A 19,647-nucleotide genomic window follows, 5' to 3' on the forward strand; every position below is an offset into this window, starting at 1 on the left:
ATCAGTTTTAAATGTGCGCAGAAGCGGAAAACAGTGTGCATCTCGCCCGAAAACAGATAAGATTATGCTTACATTTGCTTTAAAGATACCTAGTAACACCTATGGCTGTGGTCCTCTGCCTCTCAAGGTGAAGAGAACAAATAAACAGATGTAGCTTTAATATTTTAAATAGCTATAACATGGTATGCATAATCTGCCAATTTCAATCTAAAATGTCTATTCAAATCAGATATCGCCATTGTATCCAGAGACCAAAATCGTCATGTTATAGGATTATTGTTTATTAAAAGGACTGTAATAAAAAAAAATAGTTCTAAATTACCTGTGTTGATGCATTGAATGGACTCCTGTTAATATGCAAAAAGGATTGAAAAACTACGTTAAATATAGTAAATATAGCAAAGTACGCCTCTCTTTTGATTGTTATTAGTCAGTTATTCTATTTCATGTGTTGTTTGCTCAGACAATTGTTTTGGCCATGCATATAGGCTCCCTAGATGCACCCAGCTGCGTGTGCAACCAGCCTGGATTATACGTGTCCTAGGGTGGATCTCAAACTAATTAATTAAATAGATTATTTCACCCAGCTCCATCTGATATCATCTGCATTGTTTCATTTGTTTAATCGGGCTGAGATAACATTTAGAAGGTTGATCGCCGATTTAAAAAAAAAAAAAAATTCATCAGGCCTTGTTCCAAAAGAAACAGTGAATAAAGTCAGCACGGCAGCCATTGAGACGCATACTTGTATAACCTGCAACTAAAAACTATTAGGAGAGGAATTACAGTCTGCTATAGGTTACATTAATCATGATATGGGTCTGACGAGTTAATGTGATTGCAATGTTATCAAAGACGAATGCTGACAGGCTATTTGATTCTAGCCTACTGCACGAAAAAAACGCAAAAAATTTTAACAAATACCTCTTTGTCCTTTTAAAATCTTTCTTTAAATCATTTTTAAAGTTATTTATACTGAAATGGGAATTGGGCTCATATTGCGATATGCCGTCTGCTTATACGAATTTAGTCATTTGTATAGGAATGTCTACTGAATTTTTGTTTATTTATTTAACGAGACTACCATCGTATTAAATTTTGAAAACACGGTTAGGATAATAGTCACCGAGGCAATGAATAGCCTATCCATAAACGCACTTCCAGGAATCTGCTTTAATCTCAGTTTTAGGTGTTTTTACGTGGAAGTTTAATCTTCTTGGTCAGTGTTTTGTCCAAGCCACACCTCTGGTACCCCGTATCTGCTCTGTGAATGGTTAAAAGTTTCGCCCCTCTTCTTTGCAATTGGACATCGGATTTCTCTGCCACACAGTATAACTTCAGACGTCTTTATATTCACTGGAGTCGGTTAGGAAACAGTCATGGATCAGTGAGGTTGCATACGGGAGTCATGCAGTACAGAAAACGTCGCTGTTAACATTCGTGGATTGTAAACGCAGGATGAGTTCGATGTCGAGCTATGGAACTTTACGATTTGATTGATACTTACTTAGGAAAATAGGCTGCTCGGCAAATAGCCTATTATTAACACGTTAACCACCACTTCTGCTGCATCCAAACCGAATTGCCCAGAGTAACTTCAGAGAAGAAAATGCTGCTTTTCTGGCTTTACACGGTGTGGATCCCACTGCTGACAATTTTTGACAGAGCTTTGTCCAGCTCCTCAGAAGACCATTGCAGCTGGAAAGGGAGGCAAGTACAATTCACATAATTGCATGGGTTGGCTATCTGGACACAGTATACTCTAATGATCGTGATAAAATGTTTTATATTGACTACAGTGCTGTGCCATCGCCTAACATGGATGTCATTTCTAGTTTCAGCAACAAGTGCAGCACAGATTTTACGTTTGCATGTAGGCTAATGTGATATGGAGTTGATAGTATGCGTGCTTTTACACTTATCGCGCAGTAGGCTACAGTTGTTACAAAGGGATGGCTTGCTGATCTGTCTGTGCATAGGCTAGTGCCAGGAAGTTGGAACCTCGGGCACTGCTGCTTCGACTTACATCGATGAGTCAGCGCGGTAGAACCGATGTTAGAGAAATTTGGCACGGTTCACTGCAGACCTGAAGCAATTGAAAGTGGTCTTTGACCAGTTAGAGTAGTTTATTGAACGTTGTTTTTTAAAAGTCAATATTCGTCGCAATGAATTTCTAAAACATACTCCCGTTCACAGCATAGTTTCGATGAAGATTTAGATTATAATTTTGTCAAGAACAAATTTAAGTGTTTTGTAGCGTAATTATAATTTTATACATTTATTTGACACGTAATACCTATTTTTCCAAGCATTTTCACTTTAGTCATCTATCGTAGTCGCATTGCATTATCATTATGAATGTAGACTACTGCATAACGCTTTATGGCATTCTAGATCAGTTTCTGTGTTACCGCTCTTGGACAGGTGTATGTTTTTGCGGCTTATCTCTTTGTTGTTTCTCTATCACTGCGGTGTGACTATTAAGGCGAGGAACCCTAAAAAGAAGTGCTCTTAAATTCAGTGGGGGTCACTCAAACAGGGTGTTGAAATTCTCACCTGACTCTTTAAAGAGCTCTTTAAAGTTGAAAGAGAACTTGGGGAAGTGAGTAGATGAAAGGATATGAAAGGATACGATATATGAATGCTTTCACCACGGTGAGAACCGATACAACGTTTCAACGTAATGTTGTATAGTAATATAGTGTTCTCTCAGACAGCATAAAAATATAACTGAACAACATTTCAGATTGTCTTCATGCTGAAGCCTCTAGTTCTACTGTCAATATACAAGCTCTACGTTTTCTGCTGTGTTGTCACCAGGCGGCGCCTTTTCATATTCCTGGATGTCCACTGAAATGGCAAACGCCATCTATAGCGACTTAATAGAACAAATACTTGGAAAAATTCAAACAAACCCTCCTTTTTTGGTTATGTGCTATTGTTTGATGTTGAAGTGATTCTGACAATCCTACATGCATCTGAAATATATATAAAATCCAAAGTGTTTGGTGGAATTTTATTTCTGTTTTGGAAACCCACAGTGTTCCTGCATGCTCATGTTTGTAAAAGTCAAGACGTTTTCAATTGTCTTGGAGGGTGGAGGCTGGTTCTGCTGAAGATTCTATGTAAAGCCATGTAAAAAAAAGGTTGTGTAAATCGCTCTGGATTAGAGCATCTGCTAAATGCCTGTAATGTAATATAATGTTGCAGTTTTTATGGATGGGACATGGTTTTTAATGTAGTGCTCTCTCTCTCTGTCTCTTTCCCTCGTAGTGGTCTGTCTCAACAGCCGGGCAGTGTGGAGCAGATCTCCCTGCACTGCGTGGAGGGATCCCTGGAGTGGCTTTACCCAAAGGGGGCGCTGCGGCTCACTCTGTCCCCCCGCCTGCCCTCCGCGGCGGTGGGCGCGGGGGGCAGTGGGCACAGCGGCTCAGGGCATATCACGGCCTGCGTGAAGCCCGCGGAGAGCTTCCACGGGGCCCAGCTGTACCTGGAGCGGGACGGCATCCTGGAGCTCCTGGTAGGCGACCGGCCGGACGCCCAAAGGCCGCCGCGGGTGCGCTGCTTCAGCCGGCAGCCCGGGGAGCGGGTGGCCCTCTTCCTGCAGGCCACCCCGCACCAGGACATCAGCCGCCGCATCGCCGCCTTCCGCTACGAGCTGAGAGGAGTCTGGAACGCGCGCCTGTCCTTGGACTCCGATCCTGTGAACAACGAAGGTGAGTGTGCGCTTCAGCAGGACTTTCAAACCTTTTTCTGCCCCGTTTCTTCTTTTTCTTTGAAATTGGGATGCCACGTCCACTGCTGCAGTGTCCTCTGTCAGTCCTGGAGAGCGCGGGTTAGCCAGTAGCTGTCCGTTGTTGCATTTCACTCTGCAGATTACTTGCATTGTGCTGGGTGACTGTACTGCTAATGCAGCTGGTGCAGGCAGATAATACCCTGCCCTGCCAACAGTAACCCTCCCTCCCTGGGTTACACTGCTTAGGGCCAACTATCCACTCTACTGTGGGGCTGTCAGCCAAAACCAGTACTGGCGTGGCTGGGATCCTGGCCTGGGTGCCTCACTGTAGTGTAGCTTGTCCACTTTTGCTGGACAAGCCCCCTGACAGCCCTGTAAAGGAGTGTTTTAAATATAATTTTAGAAACTTTAGGACTTTATAGAAATATATATATATATTTGGGGGATCATGAAAATGAATGTATAATGCAGAAATATTTATTCTGCTAAGGTGTCACAAAACAGGAAATATATCTTTTTTTCGATTACAGATTCAGCTAATCACTGACTAGTACTTTATTACAAATTAATTTGGGCCCAAATCCTCTACCCTGTTACAGACTGTATTGCACCAGAGCCCTTCTGGTGCTGGTGTAGTTTGTTACTGGACTCCGTTGGCAAAGCCTTCTTCTTTCGCACAAGCCTCTAGGCGAGAGAAGGCCCAGTGGAGTTTCCCTGCAGGCCTGAGGATGATTCCCCTAGCTGCTGGGAGAATGGCTTTTCTGTGCAGGGGTGGGGGGCCCCGAACAATGGCCCAGTATGAGGGGGGCCTTGTACAGAGCCAGGCCTTTCATTCAGGCGCATGAGAGTTCAGGGATTAGCCGAGTTGCCCTGGCGACAGCGAGGCCTTTCATCAGCTGGGATGCTCCCCTTTGTTTTGTTTTTCCTCTGTAGGGATGCTTGTCTCCAGGAATTCACCCAGTCTGATTAGTGACTGGGGGAAAGGGGGGGGGGGGGGGTTCACCAAGGGGAGGGGACAGTGTGAAGGGCACTCCGAAATGGAGGCGAGGGGGGGAAAAAAGACTTCTTGGAACAGCAAAGCAGGCCCATCTAAAAAAGGTCCAACTTGCTTTTTTCACTCTCTTTCTGTGGCTTCAAAGCTTCAATCAAACGCTGGTGCCTCGCTGGCCGGCTTTTTGTGACTAGCCATGAATCCTATGTAATTTAAGAAGGAACCTTGTCCCCCAACCCCCCACCCCACCCCCTATTTTTTTTTTTTTTTTTAAAGCACATTTTCTTTTGAACTCCCCAGATTGTGAAACAGCTGTGGGCCCAGCAGTCTGGGCAGCAGAGGAAGTGCCTGTTGGACGTGTTAGGGTTAGGCTATATTTGGCGGCCGCTTGATTAGCTGAGGCGTTTCACGCCTCTGCCCGGTCGGCTCTAATGGGCAGTGCTGACGGCGCCTTTACGGCGTGGGCCGCGGAGGTGTTTTTACGACCCCTTCAAAGCGTCTCGCCTGGAAGGACGCTCGTTTGGGCGGGCATCTGGACTTCCCGCCCCGCGTCTCCAACGCCCGCCAGACCGCCACCGTAAAAACGAAACAGCTGTCTGCTATCTGGGTGGTGGACCTGTCCCCTGCCCCCCCCTAGATGGTGACCAGGGTCCAGGGCACATATTCTGGCTAAACTTCATTTTACATTATTATCCCCATCTGAACCAACTCACTACTGCTGTGTTTTACTTTTGTGGTGTAGTATTAACAGCTTAATTGAACCCGGTGTGCTTTTTGAAGAAATGTGAGGGAACTGCTCGCGTGGTCATTTTCTGGAAGTGGAGATGTTTTTGCTTTTTTTTTTTTACTACTTAGGCTTCAGTGAGTGTGATTAGTGGGGCTGCTTTTGTTCTCCTGGCTCAGACTTTGTTGACTGTCTCTCCACAGGCGCCTGCAGGCCCTGCAATGACACGGAGATTCTGATGGCCGTCTGCACCAGTGACTTCGGTAAGCTGTTTTCTGGGCCTTCCTGGAACACACACCCAAACGCATTTTACTGCTAGCGGGGCTGGGCAGGGCCCTGGAACATCCTCTCGAATGCATGATTTAAAAAGGAAAAAACAATGAAGGTTTCCCCAGCGTTTGCTTAAGAGAGGTCCCACTCCACTTACTGTTCCTCTGTGTGTGTTTGTGTGTGGGGTGGGGGGAGGGGGGGGGGGGTGTTCTCATGGGTTTTTGATCTACATCCTATCTAAAAAGAAAAAGAAAATGAGATATCCTGATATTAAAAATCCAGAATCAAACTGTGATTACATGTACGGTTCTTTTACTTTGCACATTGCTCTGGATAAGAGCCATTTTCTAGACGAGTGTAATGTAGTTTAATGAAAAATACGGGGCGATTACCCAGTGAGCACTTCAAAGCTTTGGAGTGGCAGGCCGACATCCCAGGGGATGAAAACAGAGGATTAAGTTCAATAAGCGACTACAGCGCGCACTTAATCCCGCTGATCCTCCTGCTCCTAATGTATGTGAGGGCCAGAGGTGAAACAGCAGTACTTCACCCACACCATCCCAGAGGTGCACCGCTTCCAGACACCACGGTGGTGTCCCTGACCACCTTAATTAAGACGTAATCAGAAGCCGAGCGAGCGGACGGCCCTTGGCAACAAGGTCTGGGGGGTATCTGGGAGCATTAGCTTCTTAAATCCATTCTACTCAAAGAAATGCATTCCAATATCCTAGTTTCTTTTCACGGCTGGCGGTGCTACTGTTATGCGATACACTGAGAAACTTGTTGTTTTTTGCGTTTAGAGGGGTTGCAATTTTAACACTCCGTGAGCAATAGTCAAGAGCTCAGCAGAGCTTGTTTTGTTCTCCGCTCGAATTAAAGTTAAACCACCATTCCTCCATACAGTGAAAACATGCAAGGCCTCAAATGTACCTTTGAACACACGGAATGCTATAGGTGAAATCATGGCATTTGATAGTTAGATAGACTGTCTGTCTGTCTGTCTATCTATCTGCCTGTATCTATCTGTCCCTGAACTTATGTGTAACCCGCATGTCCTGTGTGTTTGCAGTGGTTCGGGGGAACATTCGCTCTGTGCTGGAGAACGAGGACCTGCAGGTTTCCGTGATCAAAGTGAGCGCCACGCGAGTGTTCCGGCAGAAGTACGCGCTGTTCTCGGGGGCGGGGCGTCTAACCAAGGCCGGCGAGATCCGCACCCTGCTGGAGTGCGGCGTCCGGGACGGCGCCGGAAGCTTCCTCTTCACCGGCAGGGTTCACTTCGGCGAGGCGTGGCTGGGCTGCGCGCCGCGGTACAAGGACTTCCAGCGGGCCTACGGCCTGGCCAAGGAGGCCAGACAGATCCCCTGCGAGCTGGCGTCTGACTGACCGCTTCCCAGGATGCACTGCCAAACCTGCCCACCCGGGTCAGGCCTGCTGGGAACAGGGCGAGGATGAACTGTGAACTGCCAGTGTGAACAGCACGAGTGTGGCCCGCCTCTCCGCAGTATGGCAAGAGAGGAAGGCCAAAGTTCCTGTTTCACCACTTCGTCCCCTTCGGTTTCTATCGCTAAAAGATAATGGGGAAGGACAGCTCTGGACGCAACAGGACATTCCCAGTGCAGCATGGCACTCTCTGAACGCTGAGACCTTCTGAGAACGAGACATTTAAAGAGGTATTCCAGGTGAAGAGTCATGAAGTTGCTGGGTTGTCCAGCAATGAATACAGGAGTACTGACAGGTGCTCTTGTGTTCATGAGGAAGAGCTGCAGTTTGGCAGGTTAAGACATTTCTATGACCTTTTTGGATAATGACAGTGATGGGACACCTGCATTAAGGCTCATCACCCAGCGAATTAGCTACATCTTCCACAGGTTACGCTCTGTGGCAAACAGGTCAATGTACTCAGGAAATAGATGACTTTGGTAGGTTTATTATGCCACCTTTGGATGTGTACTGCACTGTTTATATCTGTGGGTGTCCCACTACATTATCCACCTACCAAAGCCCGGAGCTTTTCGTGATGCAAGGCTGGTGTGGTAGAGAGCTGAAATGATCTCATGAGTCATGAAATTTTGTTTTGAAATGGCCTATATTAACATCTAAGAAGGTTGCAGGATATAGTTTTATCATTGTTTTATAAAGCGGTTGAGAACTGATATGTTATAAGTAAGCAATTCTCTTCCCCTTTTACCAATTTCTGTATTTGAGAAGGATTTTTACCCGGATACTGGGGGAGGGGAGAGTTGAATTATTCTGATTTGCACTGTTGAAGAAAAGGGAATTAGCAGGAAGGATGGATGCTGTGAGCACTGAAGAATCTGGAAACCAAAAGAAAATTTGATTATATGTAGCCTAGACGAATTTAATATATAATGGTGACACCATCTACGGCTGTGAGTTTGGGAGCTTGTGAAGCGGGGCAGAGCAGTGTTAACAGACAAACGGTATTGTGCCCGGTCTTCTGGTTACCCTGCAGGCTTATTGTTTTATTTCATCGTGTTCTAATTGTACACAGGGCATTTTGCGCATTATGAAAACCCTGTATAAATAACTTTGTGTTTCTGTTTTTTTTTCTTATGTGAGAAGTGCATAAAGTATAATATCTCTCAGTCAGTACTATTTAGACCAGTTAAAAATCTCCAAATTTAAAATTTTCCCATGACATGGTGTTTCACTACTGCAGAACTGTCTATTTTTTGTGTACTGTTTTTAAGTTTTATGTGGTTGATCGATGCTATTATTTTATTTCATTCTGTTTCTTGTTGAACATAAAATCTGTGCACTTCCTCGTCTGCCATTATTTTATTTTTTACCTGCTGAGTTGAATTTTTCTCATGTCAATACGAAATCACTGAAGCTGGATTGAAAAGTCTTGCGATCTGAATTTATTGTAAATTAAGCCTATGAAGATCTGCTGTCATCAGTTGTGTTTTTGAATGCCACCAAAAGGAGGACGGGAGAAACTGGAGGAACAGAGTTTCTGCGTGACAGCAATTGCTTTGAGGTCAGTTGAGAGTAAATGTGAGGCCTTAGAGTAAGTGCTGCTGCTCTGAAAGAAGAAGGTGCTGGCCTGTTAGACATGTGCTGTGATTCTCAGACTGTTGTGTAGGAACCGCAGACTCCGGTCCAGTGGTCCATGGAAAGGGTACACGATTATAGGAATTAGGAATTTGACACCATAACAATATCCAGTTTGTGTTAGCATGTTATACACTGAATTGCTCAGTGTAAACTTTGAATTGTTTGCTGTTACAGGATCTGAGGTCTGAAATTCGTTTTTATTTTTCTGTGTTTTTCTGCGGTCCAGAGTTTTCCTGTAATTTTAAGCGGTTAGCCATTTGAAAGCCACTGCCCTGGAGACGGCTCTACGTCGAGTGAAAAAAGGCGGTGGTGAGTTGCGGTTCGGTTGTTGTGGCAGTGTTCTGCAGAACAGCGTGAAACGTGACCTCCGTTGCCCAAGCTTTTGCTCTGGCGGTGAGTGTGTATCAGGGCAAAGGTCAGCCTGTCTTCATGTGTTCCACAGAGTCATAAAAACTCTAAGCAATGCCGTATAATGCAACACGATGGGGGGGCCGGCGCAAGAAGAATTAAATTGTCATGAGCCGACTTCTGTCTGTTCACTCTGCTTTTAATGTGCACTAAATTGATGAAGGGATGGAGATATACCAAATTAGGGAGGTGTGTTGTAGATGTTTTTGAAAGAGCTGAAGACTGCCAGTTTGCTTATGTTGTTTTGCAAATATCGTTTTTTTTTCTGTTTTTTTTTTTCTTCTTCATTCCAGTTTCTATCATAACTGGCTAAATGGAAGGTGTAATGATTTCAATGTGAATGTAAATATACTGTATATAAGAAATGTAAGAACAAAATACTGTGCTGTATATATGTTGTGAGGTGTTTGTCTGTGATATATGTTATAAAAGTCCGAAAACCTCATAGCCGTTGTGGATTTCTTGTCAAAGTTCTAGTATCTTCTCCCATCGTGGGCCTCAGCTCTATGGTATGATGTTTATGAGGTCATTAAATATTTCACCCTGAATTAGTTTGCTGGCTTAATTTTACCCATGAGTAATTAAAACAGCCTGACCCCTTAACCACAACTTGACCCTCACTCTCCGTCTTTTTACCTCCCCCATTCGTTAAGACTGTTCACACGAGAAAGGGGCTGTCCTCATTTTGTTCATGGCACGTAGAATTATATGTATCAAACATCCCTGCTCCAAAGAGATCAGAGATCAGTCTCTGTTAGAAAAATGAATATCTCTCAGTTTAGGTGAAGAAATAATATATTTTGTGGCTCCTAGAATTTCCCCAGAAACATCTAACAATTATGAATAAATCTATTTTTTTTTACTGTACTTTCATAATAAACTAAATATGATTAACCTGATCAAATACATATTTTCCACATATGTGGTTTGCGACCATGAAAATGAACATGAAGTTACAAATATGACATATTTCTGCACCACTGACCATAGAAGCCACACTAAGCTGAGTGAAATATGCAACAATTATGCCTGAAACTAAATGCAACTTTATCCCAAGATGGATGAAAAATCAGATACTGGGAACAGACAGTCAATGTCCAGTTTCTCCAGATACTCCAGGGGTGCGCTAGGTGACAATCTCACAACAGCAGTAATGAAAAATATTAAATTTTCCCGGTCTCTTTTAGCTCAAATATGCTCTATTCCATGTATATTCAGGGTTAGTTGTAATTTCTGAGATCCAAATATAACTTGAAACAGAAACAATGTTTCCATTGCCTGATTTCCACACGGCAAGGAAATTCTACAAAAGTAATATGCCTATTTCCCAAGAAGGGTTTGGTTTGTTGTGTGGAGAAAGTTGGTGCGTTGGAGAATGCTTAGACTGAGAAAAAAAAGGGTGAGAACACAGTGTTCAGGATGCTGAATGTGTGTGAGTGTGTGACTCACATCCAAAAAAACCGGCCCCTGGAGGCCACAGTGTGAGGGGGAAAAAAGGAGAAAAAATGACCGTTGGGAGTCTGTTCAGCGCGGCCATTTTTTTTTCCTTTTCAGGAATCAGGAAGCAATAAATTCCCATTAAGGGACTCTGCTGCAGCTATTAAGCAGAGGAAAGCAGTCACACAGTCGCCCAGTCTGCCGGCGTGCCCGCCCGGCTGCCATTCACAGATAAAGCGGGGGGGGGGGGGACGCACACTCACACACAAGCGCCGAAAAGAAAGAGACTCAGAGGATTCCTGGACTGGGTCCAGCTCACGCAGTCCCTGGAAGCGGGGGCGTAAGCCGGCTTCCCTTTTCAGCGGCACGTCAATGGCCCCGGCGATTTACCGCCGCGGCTCGGGCCCCGGCCCTGCCAGAGGCTCGACTGACCCAGCGGGCGAGGGGAGCTAGCGGGGAGAAAGTGCCCGCTAGTCCCCTGCATGCTCCAGTTCCCCTGCAAAGTCCCCTTCTGCCTGAAAAGAGAGGCCAAACACTCATAGAAGTGTCTGAATTCCCTGGTCGTTCCCACTCTATTAAACCTGTCCCGTTGTCTCTTTCTGATTGAATAAACTGTGTTGGATCCTCTTCTGTGGCTTGGTTTCTCTCCATTCCCCAGATTCCCTCTCCAAGTCTTGCCCAGATCTGTCTTCATTAAATCATGCCCATGCAGTTCCCTTTTCAAGAGACAGACTGCCAGTTGAGAGAATCGTTTGAATGTTTATGCACGGTTCATGGGGTGTGTTACGTTCCTGAACAACAGCAGCAAGAGCAAATGTTAAATTGCCAGAAGCTCCATGCAGTTGAGGTGATGTCAAAAACAGGAAGCAGAGGGGAAGGGGGAGACAGGGAGGCGGGGATTGTTGGGAGGGGTGCGGACTTCCGTAGGCCCCAGTGGGAGTCGGGGGGGAAGTGGAAGGAGCCCAGCCCCTGAGCAGTGAAGGCAGGCTGGGCAGAGTCATTCAGGACACTCCCTGCATATGCACAACAGCCTATTAAAGTGTAACTCCATCAGCCACTCTTCGTCTGGTAGTGAACAGCTTTGACAGAGATATGATGTAGCTGGGATGGCACACATGTTGAAATCAGGTTTATTTTATTATTTTGGGAGATACTGTAGCATTGCTGTTGGTAGTTGCTGCTGGTAGTTCAAACCGTAGTTCTTTGTTGTTTGAAGGGTTGCTCATTCTCTCAAAATATCTTTTGAATGCATATCAAAGCAAATTGCCTCAAAGTGCTTTTGAATGCTTTGTGCAAGATCATTTCTGAATAATAGTCCCCAAAGAGAGAACAAACCCACTGTTAAGTTCTTTCTTCTTCTCCCAAAGGCAAGCCTGTTTATGTTTTTGTCTCGTTTTATTTCAGTGGGTCTCTCTCTCTCTCTCTCTCTCTCTCTCTCTCGCTGCCTCTCTATCTCTCACTCTCCCTTTCTCATGGTGTCATAGCGCTGCTGTTGTTCTTTCTACGTGCAGCTGTTTGAGCTCCTCGCTGGTGTTGTCTTCCTCAAGGTGTGCTTCCTCGTGTCTGCCCGCCCCCTCTGACCCGCCATGCCCGCTGAGCTCTGCGCTGGCAGCGGGGGCTGCCCTGCGTGCGCCCGGTGGCCGGCTCTCTGGGCCCGACACCCCACTTTGAACAAACAAGATAAGGCCCGGCAGCAGGGGCAGAGCGTGGGCAGGAAGAGGGAGGGGCAGGCTCCACATGACTCTGTTTGTGCTGCGGAGATGATGATAGCGATCAAAACAGCCGAATAAAACTGAAATCAGCCATGCTCTGGCACAAGGCCGGCCTGCTGTTTTTTAACATAAAAACTATGTTTCCAGCCCCCCTGTTTTTGCTCTTCTCCATGGACCATGATAAATGGAAGGGTGAGCTACAGATGAACATTCTAGCCTGACATCCACAGAAAACAGCAAATGTGGAGTCTGTCAGTATTATAAAAGATAAGCTGACAATTTTATATTTGGTATTTAGCTGACGGTCTTTTCCAGAGCAACCTCCAAAGTCGTCCAGTATCAGGAGTGAATATTCAACACCGGCAGCGCCAATGATTAACCTCCAAGAAGTAAATTGTCAGCAAGGAGTACAGAACATACATATACACTTAGCACAATTAAAAAGGTAGAGCAGACATCTAACTTCATACAAAGCAAGGGAAAGCAGAGCATGGTAATATCACAATACCAGGGTCCAAGCGTAAGTGTACAGTGAGAAAGAGATAAGTGCTGTAGGCTAGGATGGACCATGTAAGGCGCTAAGACTAGAGCTGGGATTGAGCTGGGGGCTTCACATGCTTGTGCGTTTTGTGCATCTCAGACACTTCAGAAGTATGAATTATTGGCACACTAAGGGACTCGCATATTGTTTCAAAAACGCTCAAGTGGTCTGAAAGAATTGCCCTGTGGTAGGAAGTCCAGGTTTTCGCAGTCGAGCATCTGTCAAAAAAAAGACTTACGATTTTTTTTAGTTAAGTTAACCATAACTGAATCATGCAGAAATGCAGGAAAGCCTAGATACACAGGTATGGGTGTACATGCGGTGCAGTCAGACAGGTATTGCTGCAGAGACAATGAGAGACATGTGTTTAGGCAAAACAGAGCTTATTCAAGCTCACAGTAATCTCACGCGTGGTGAAACCGATGCAGGCAGCCAAAGCCGTTCCGACTGATCTGGAATCAGTCTGTGGCTCATCTCTGGGCCTAGCTCCGTGAGAGGGGATCCCAGATCGCTGCAGCCTGATGAATGGGGGTCGGCCTTGAAGCTGACAGGAGAGGTCAAAGCAGCGCCTCAGATGCCAGGCGAGAGTGCATTTATGTGGACGTGTTATCCCTCTGAAGAGCTGGGGTGAGTGCAAGGGTATACTTTTGTTCCTCAAGAGGCTGCAGATGGCTGTAATCCTCTGTAGAATGTGGAGAATCAATCAGAGTGCTGTGATGGTGCGGGTGGCTTGTGTGTATATGTGTATGTGTGTGTGCGTGTGTGCGCGCCTGTGTGTGCACTGGGAGGGGGTGGGTATAGCACGGGAGGGTGACAAAGGGCTTTAAAGAGGCAAGAAAAGGAGTTTCATGGTGGGGGGGTCTTTACATGAAGAAGGAAATGGGTCCAGTTTCCCGCCAAAAACGACAAGGCGATGAAAGACAAGGCAGCATGAATGAATCGCCCTGGGCTCCCCCTCTCTCTTCGTCCGGCCGCAGACAGCTGCTACCTCTGAGACGGCAAAGCTGCTTGATTCATGAGCAACCTGCGGGGGCTGGATCAAAAACAACCACAAAGAGTTGAAACCAGGGCTGAGGCAATTCTCACACTTTACAAGCGTGTGGATCAGTCCTCGCTGGGAAACAGGGATGTTGACAGGGAAGCGCCCTTACTGTTGCACATAATTTGTGCCAATCTGTCACATAAAAATATAAATAGACTACGGCCCGCACTCCTAGTATCAATGCCTGACTCCGATGAAGCTCTGATGAGTCCGTTTAATAAATTCATTTTTTTTATTTGCGTGCAAAACTGCGGCCCTCCTCTATTCCTCCTTTTATGTGACTACATTAGGTCAACACACAATCTACTATTGAAAAGTAAGTGTGCAGGGTTTGCACCATTTTGCTACTTTTGTCAATCCTTCACAGGCATTAACTCTGTGAGATGCTTAAAACATCTGTGGTGGAATGCTACTGGCGGCTGTGGCTGCTGCAGCTGAGGTTTCTTTGTATTCTAGCTTCAGCCTGTAAATTGTGAAAACAAACATGAATTTAAGTCCCCTTTAAATTCCATTAGTCTTTTGAGTGTTTTTTTTTTTAAGTAAAGTGAATTACTCAGTTTTTTGACCTTCCATGCAATGTACAAATTCATGCAATGTTTTGTTTCATAGGGTGTTGCTGGGTAATCCTGTTTATCACAAATGCTAGCATAGATGCATCCCATGTTCCTTGCTTTCAGAAAAAAAAACCATTTTGCGTGGTTTAGAATCAGCGATGAAAGACATGGAGAGAACATCTAGTAATGTGCAATATAAGAGGGATTTCCTAACGATAAAAAGCAATATATGGAAAAATAGTAATAGACTCCCCTGTGATTGGCCTTTTGGTTAGAAGAGATGGCCAGAGGGAAGAATCCTGCACACGTGAGTGTGTGCAGGCTGGATGGGCTAAGGGTCTGTTTTCCACCCTTCACCTGCTGCTGGCCCACTGCTGCAGACAGACGAGGGACAGCCTGGTACTGGGTTTCACTTCTGCACCAAACTGCCCCCATCCCACCCCAACCCCTCTCCTGTCGTCCTGATGGCGTCTGAAGGATATGAGTGGTCCACACACTGAAATAATGAGGGCACATGCTTTATTGGATTTTTTTTTTTTTTTTTGCTGCATGCTACCTTTTTATGGAGTTTCACAGGCAAGTGACACCAAATATTTTAGAGACATAAGCTAGCCAAAATGAAGGACCTGAAGACTTTGGTTTTATCAATTTTACCACCCAACATTTTACAGCCCCTGAAATATCTTTAAAACTGAATACACTATTTCTTAGTTTTGTCCTCTTTAAAAAGCTCTTTGTAAATAGCATTTGAAAGTTATAGACAGGACTGCTGGCCCGGCTCCCAGATTCTATCTGCAGTGGGGAGTCACACCTGTTCCCACCTCAGCATGAGCCCGGAGGTTAAAAGGGAGGATTGAGGTTTCCACAGGAGAACTGTCTGTGAGGCTCCTGGCCAACGGTAACAATGGACACAGAAAGTTCCCCGAGCGTGTGTGACCCCTCTGGCCCCTCACTTTCTTTAGACAGCTGTTTTAACCTCTGCCCTTAATCCTGTAATGACTGGAGTCTGGCCCAGCTTCTCCTCCCTCTCTGACGCAGACCCACCTCAGGTTACTGCCTGAATCTTCCTGTTTTCTCTCGCTCAATTATTAAGGGGAAGAGCACCGAAGCTACATGGCAATCCATTGTTATTCTCCTGTTTGCTCTGCGTCCCTGTTTGCTCTGCCATACTTAAAAAAGCTTGAAAATCGGCACATCCGCTCATGAACTCAAGAAACTTGTCTGATTTGTGCAGGACAATGAGCTGATTGCCATGACGGCCAAGGTCACACAGTATTAAATACATCATCTCTCTTGCAATCACGGCACAATGGCAGTTGAGTGATTACAATAAAAATAAATCTACCAAAGGTGGACATCAGAAAATTTCCACAAAAAGTACCATGAAACTCTGTTCCAATATGCACAAATTCTGACCTAAATGGCAAATCCCCTACACTGCAGGGTTAATCCATTTTAAACTTAATTCAAATATAACATTTCATTGACTTCACACCTTGGGGTTATTTTCACCTTTAAATGACCTTGACATGACTTCCTTAGACATAATTTATGTACGTAACTCACAACCTCTCCCCAGAATCCAGACGGCAAACAGGAAGTCAGTAGCTCAGATGTGATGATCTATTTATTAACAATTGAGGCAATATATCATGCAGCCTAGTACATTAGTGACAAGCTTGCTAGCTACTATTTCTGTATCCTATTTGTGAAGTAAGCCCCAACTGACACATGTTTAGATGTTTAGCATACCTTTTTACATTTAATTGACTGCTCTCTGATATCAGTTTAAATTTTGTGGATTTAGCTAGCTGAATAGTACTGATAATTGAGCTAACACACCAGTGTTTTATTATTAAATAATTACATAATGTTCACATAGCAGGCACTCTTTTCCAAAAGAAAAGTAGAGAGCATCAGTGACAAGGATATCACCAAAAAGAAACAGTAGACTAATTTATAATCAATAAGGTAGCCAAACAAATCAAAATATTGTAAGCAAAAGTAAAACACAGCTTACCCATTTTTACCCTGCCACACCTATAACATTGCTATCACAAAAGGAATCCAAAAAGAATGAAAGGATAGCTAAAAATGGTCAGGGGACCCATAGTGCAGCATGAAGAGGTGAGATGGGCAGGGTTTATATTTTCTTGACTGAAGTGGGAAGCTCATTTCACCATTTGGGGGCCACAGGTTGTAGATCAGACAAGGATCCTTTGAATCAAGTATAATCTTTCCACATCAGAAAATTACAATATAACACAGTAATGGTGTAATTTGTTTTTATAAGCTTTCTGTGCATCTTTATCAAGAGAACCAATAATTAATAATAAACAGATGAATTAATAAATAAGTAATCCTGTAAAGACAGTATATTTCCATATCTGTTCATCCATTATATATACCTGTTTATTACTGGTCCGGGTCAGGAGGTGCTGGAGCCTAGCCTATCCCTGCATGCTTTGGACAAGAGGCAGTAATACACTCTGGACAGGTTGCCAAAGACATGCAGCTTAATCCCTCCAATTAGCCTAACCTGCATGTCACTGGACTGTGGGAGGAAAGCGGAGTACCTGGAGGAAACCCAAATGGACACAAGGAGAACATGAAAAATCCACACACAGAAAAGCCCTGGATTTGAACCCAGAACCATCTTGCTCTGAGGCAACGTTCTGCCCTATGTTCCATATACCCTGACTATATATGGAACTGTAATGACCAGCAATGCAGAGCTGCAGAGTCCCAGTAAGTTAGCAGTGAGAGATGGGTGACTGCCAGGGCGATTCAGGTGTGTGGACGGGGGCCACAGTTCCAGACTGGCCCTCAGCTGGTCGTGCGTAATGCTGCGAAAGACAGAGAGGGAGGGAGAAAGGGGGAGTGTGTGCGGAGAGTCTTGCCACACCCGCCAGCCTAACCCTTCCCTCTTACATACCGTCTGCGCCTGTGAGCACAAATCTGCCCGGCTTGGCTCCACCTGTTACTGCTTGGAGCTGTGCTCCTCTGCCCAGGGTCCTTGTGGGCTGGAATGCTCCCCTAATTAAGACAGGGATTAGCAGCCCACTGTGGGAACTGCCCGGAGTGTGGGAAAGAGTGCGGTCGCCGCTCTCCCTCTCTCTCCCTCACCCTCACCCTCACTCACTCTCCCACTCCCTCCCTCCCTCTCTCTCTCTCTGTTCCAGACCTGCTCAAGTGGCTGTGCTCTCTGGCTCTGTCTCTCGCCCTGCCTCTCCAACGCTCACATTCAAAAGGTGTTTTGAGAGGCACTGACGAGTGACATAAGAATTGCCAAAATTTGTATTTCAGAATTGTGCAGAACAAAAGCAGAGCAGGTGTCCCCAAACTCTTTCTTTTACCCTTTTTCCAGCCCCATGGATAGGTAGGTGAAGTTACTGAATTTCCAACGTGACACAGAATAATGTGCTAGAACCTGTTTTTTTTTTAAAGATGGAGAAACACCTTAAGAAGGTAATTGCAGTGTAAAATGCTGCAAATGATAAATGCTACAATCGTAGTGATTACACAGCTGTACACTTTCTCCAACCCTCTTAAGCTTTTAAGAACAATGGGTTCTTAAACGTACTCCAGGTTAAAGGAACTATTGTGTTTCCTAAAAGCATTTTACAAGGTTTTTGATCTGTGACAAGAATAGATGGAATTCTATCCACAATCAGCCCTTGCCCCCTCCCTAACACACGCACGCACACACTCACTCACACACAAATAACCTCACAGGTATTATGCTGTTCTAAAAACACAGTTCTATAAGACTTCTTATTCATTCTATCCTTTTAATATTAAAGAAAAAAAAATAGACAGGAAAAAAAAAAACTTCTCATCTCTTCACAGATCAGATTCATATTTACCGCAAGTTCCCACCGGCTGATTTTTCTGACTTTCCCTTTCTCACCCCTCTCTGCTTTTCTGCCTATTGTCACCCCCTCATTCTCAGCCTCCCTCTCTCCCACTCGCTTTCCGTTCCTGCGAACACATTCTCGCCGCTGCTCCACTAACAAGGCCTGTCCGTTCCGATTACTTTATGTACGAACAAACACGCAGCGCGCAGCCCCCTTCAGCCCCCATTGACTGGGCTTTCACGTGGACCGTATTCCCAGGGCATTCCCAGCATACTTCCTACCGGCTTTCCCCCGGGTTCTCTTGGGAATGCAAATGGGGTTTCATGAAGTAAATACTGTATCAATTAAGCGACGGCCCTTAAAACAAAGGCCCCCTTTCAATGGCGCACATCAGAGGCAATATGAGACGCTTCCTTTTCCAGCAGGAGAAGTGGTGCACCCCGCTTCCCACCTCACAAAAGCAGTTCATCTGAGGGTTTTTCCCATCACTCACTCTGGTCCGGGGTGTATGTGTGCCACCTACTTCCCACGTCCAACAGCTTGTGTTGCCACGCATGCACCGAGCAGACTCGAAGGAGATCGCAAGGTGAAGTGCAGAACTATCTATGGTGTCTTACAGTATAGTTTTGTGTACAGGTAGTAAACTGGTCCAAATGTAGGCCTATTTCAGGAGAATCTAATGAATTCATTTTCCATAACATAGCTAGTCATTAATATCTGGTTGATGCCAATGTGATATTATTTTTTAAACTGTGTTATACCAAGATATAAAGTTTTCAGTTGTGATTACTGACCATGAGCATGTGCAATGAGTGTTTGGTGAACTGAATTTGTAGGTAGCATGAACCACTGAAATCTGTTTTTGTGAGGTTTGTCATTCCCTTCAGGTGTGCAAAGTACCTACGGTGTCATGCGATGCTTCTTCCCAATGATGCACACAACACCAAATCAATATCAGATCTATACCCAAATGTTTTGAAGTTTCTGCTGTCACAACAAATAAAGAAGAAAAAAAAAACTGAGGAACATGATTATCATCTTCCAACGGAAGTCAGCCTTTGGGGTGGGTAAATGCAGCTGTTGTCTGGCCTTTTCATCAAAGGTCAAATGTCACTCTTACCCCAAACTGCTGCTCAGGGAAGTGGACAGTAGGAGCCCCACCTCCACTGGTGTTCAGTATGTTAGACACCAACCATGGGCATAGCCTCTCTATTATTGGCAAGAGATTACCCGGCCATGCCCCCTACTTTCCCAAGGGAACTGAGGCAATGTGTTCCTGACAAAATCCAAATTACCA

At 45.0% G+C, this 19,647-nt stretch overlaps 1 protein-coding gene across 1 annotated transcript; it reads left to right on the forward strand.

Annotated features, from left to right (window-relative positions):
• Positions 1–1,323: 1,323 nt before the first annotated feature.
• On the forward strand, positions 1,324–9,652 carry metrn (meteorin, glial cell differentiation regulator). The gene is made up of 4 exons (XM_064322298.1): positions 1,324–1,710; positions 3,274–3,716; positions 5,655–5,714; positions 6,791–9,652. The coding sequence occupies exons 1-4, from the start codon at positions 1,610–1,612 to the stop codon at positions 7,102–7,104; spliced, it is 918 nt and encodes a 305-aa protein (XP_064178368.1). The 5' UTR covers positions 1,324–1,609; the 3' UTR covers positions 7,105–9,652.
• Positions 9,653–19,647: the final 9,995 nt, after the last annotated feature.

This window comes from Anguilla rostrata, chromosome 2 (assembly GCF_018555375.3).
Source record: "Anguilla rostrata isolate EN2019 chromosome 2, ASM1855537v3, whole genome shotgun sequence".
Lineage (NCBI taxonomy): Eukaryota > Metazoa > Chordata > Actinopteri > Anguilliformes > Anguillidae > Anguilla > Anguilla rostrata.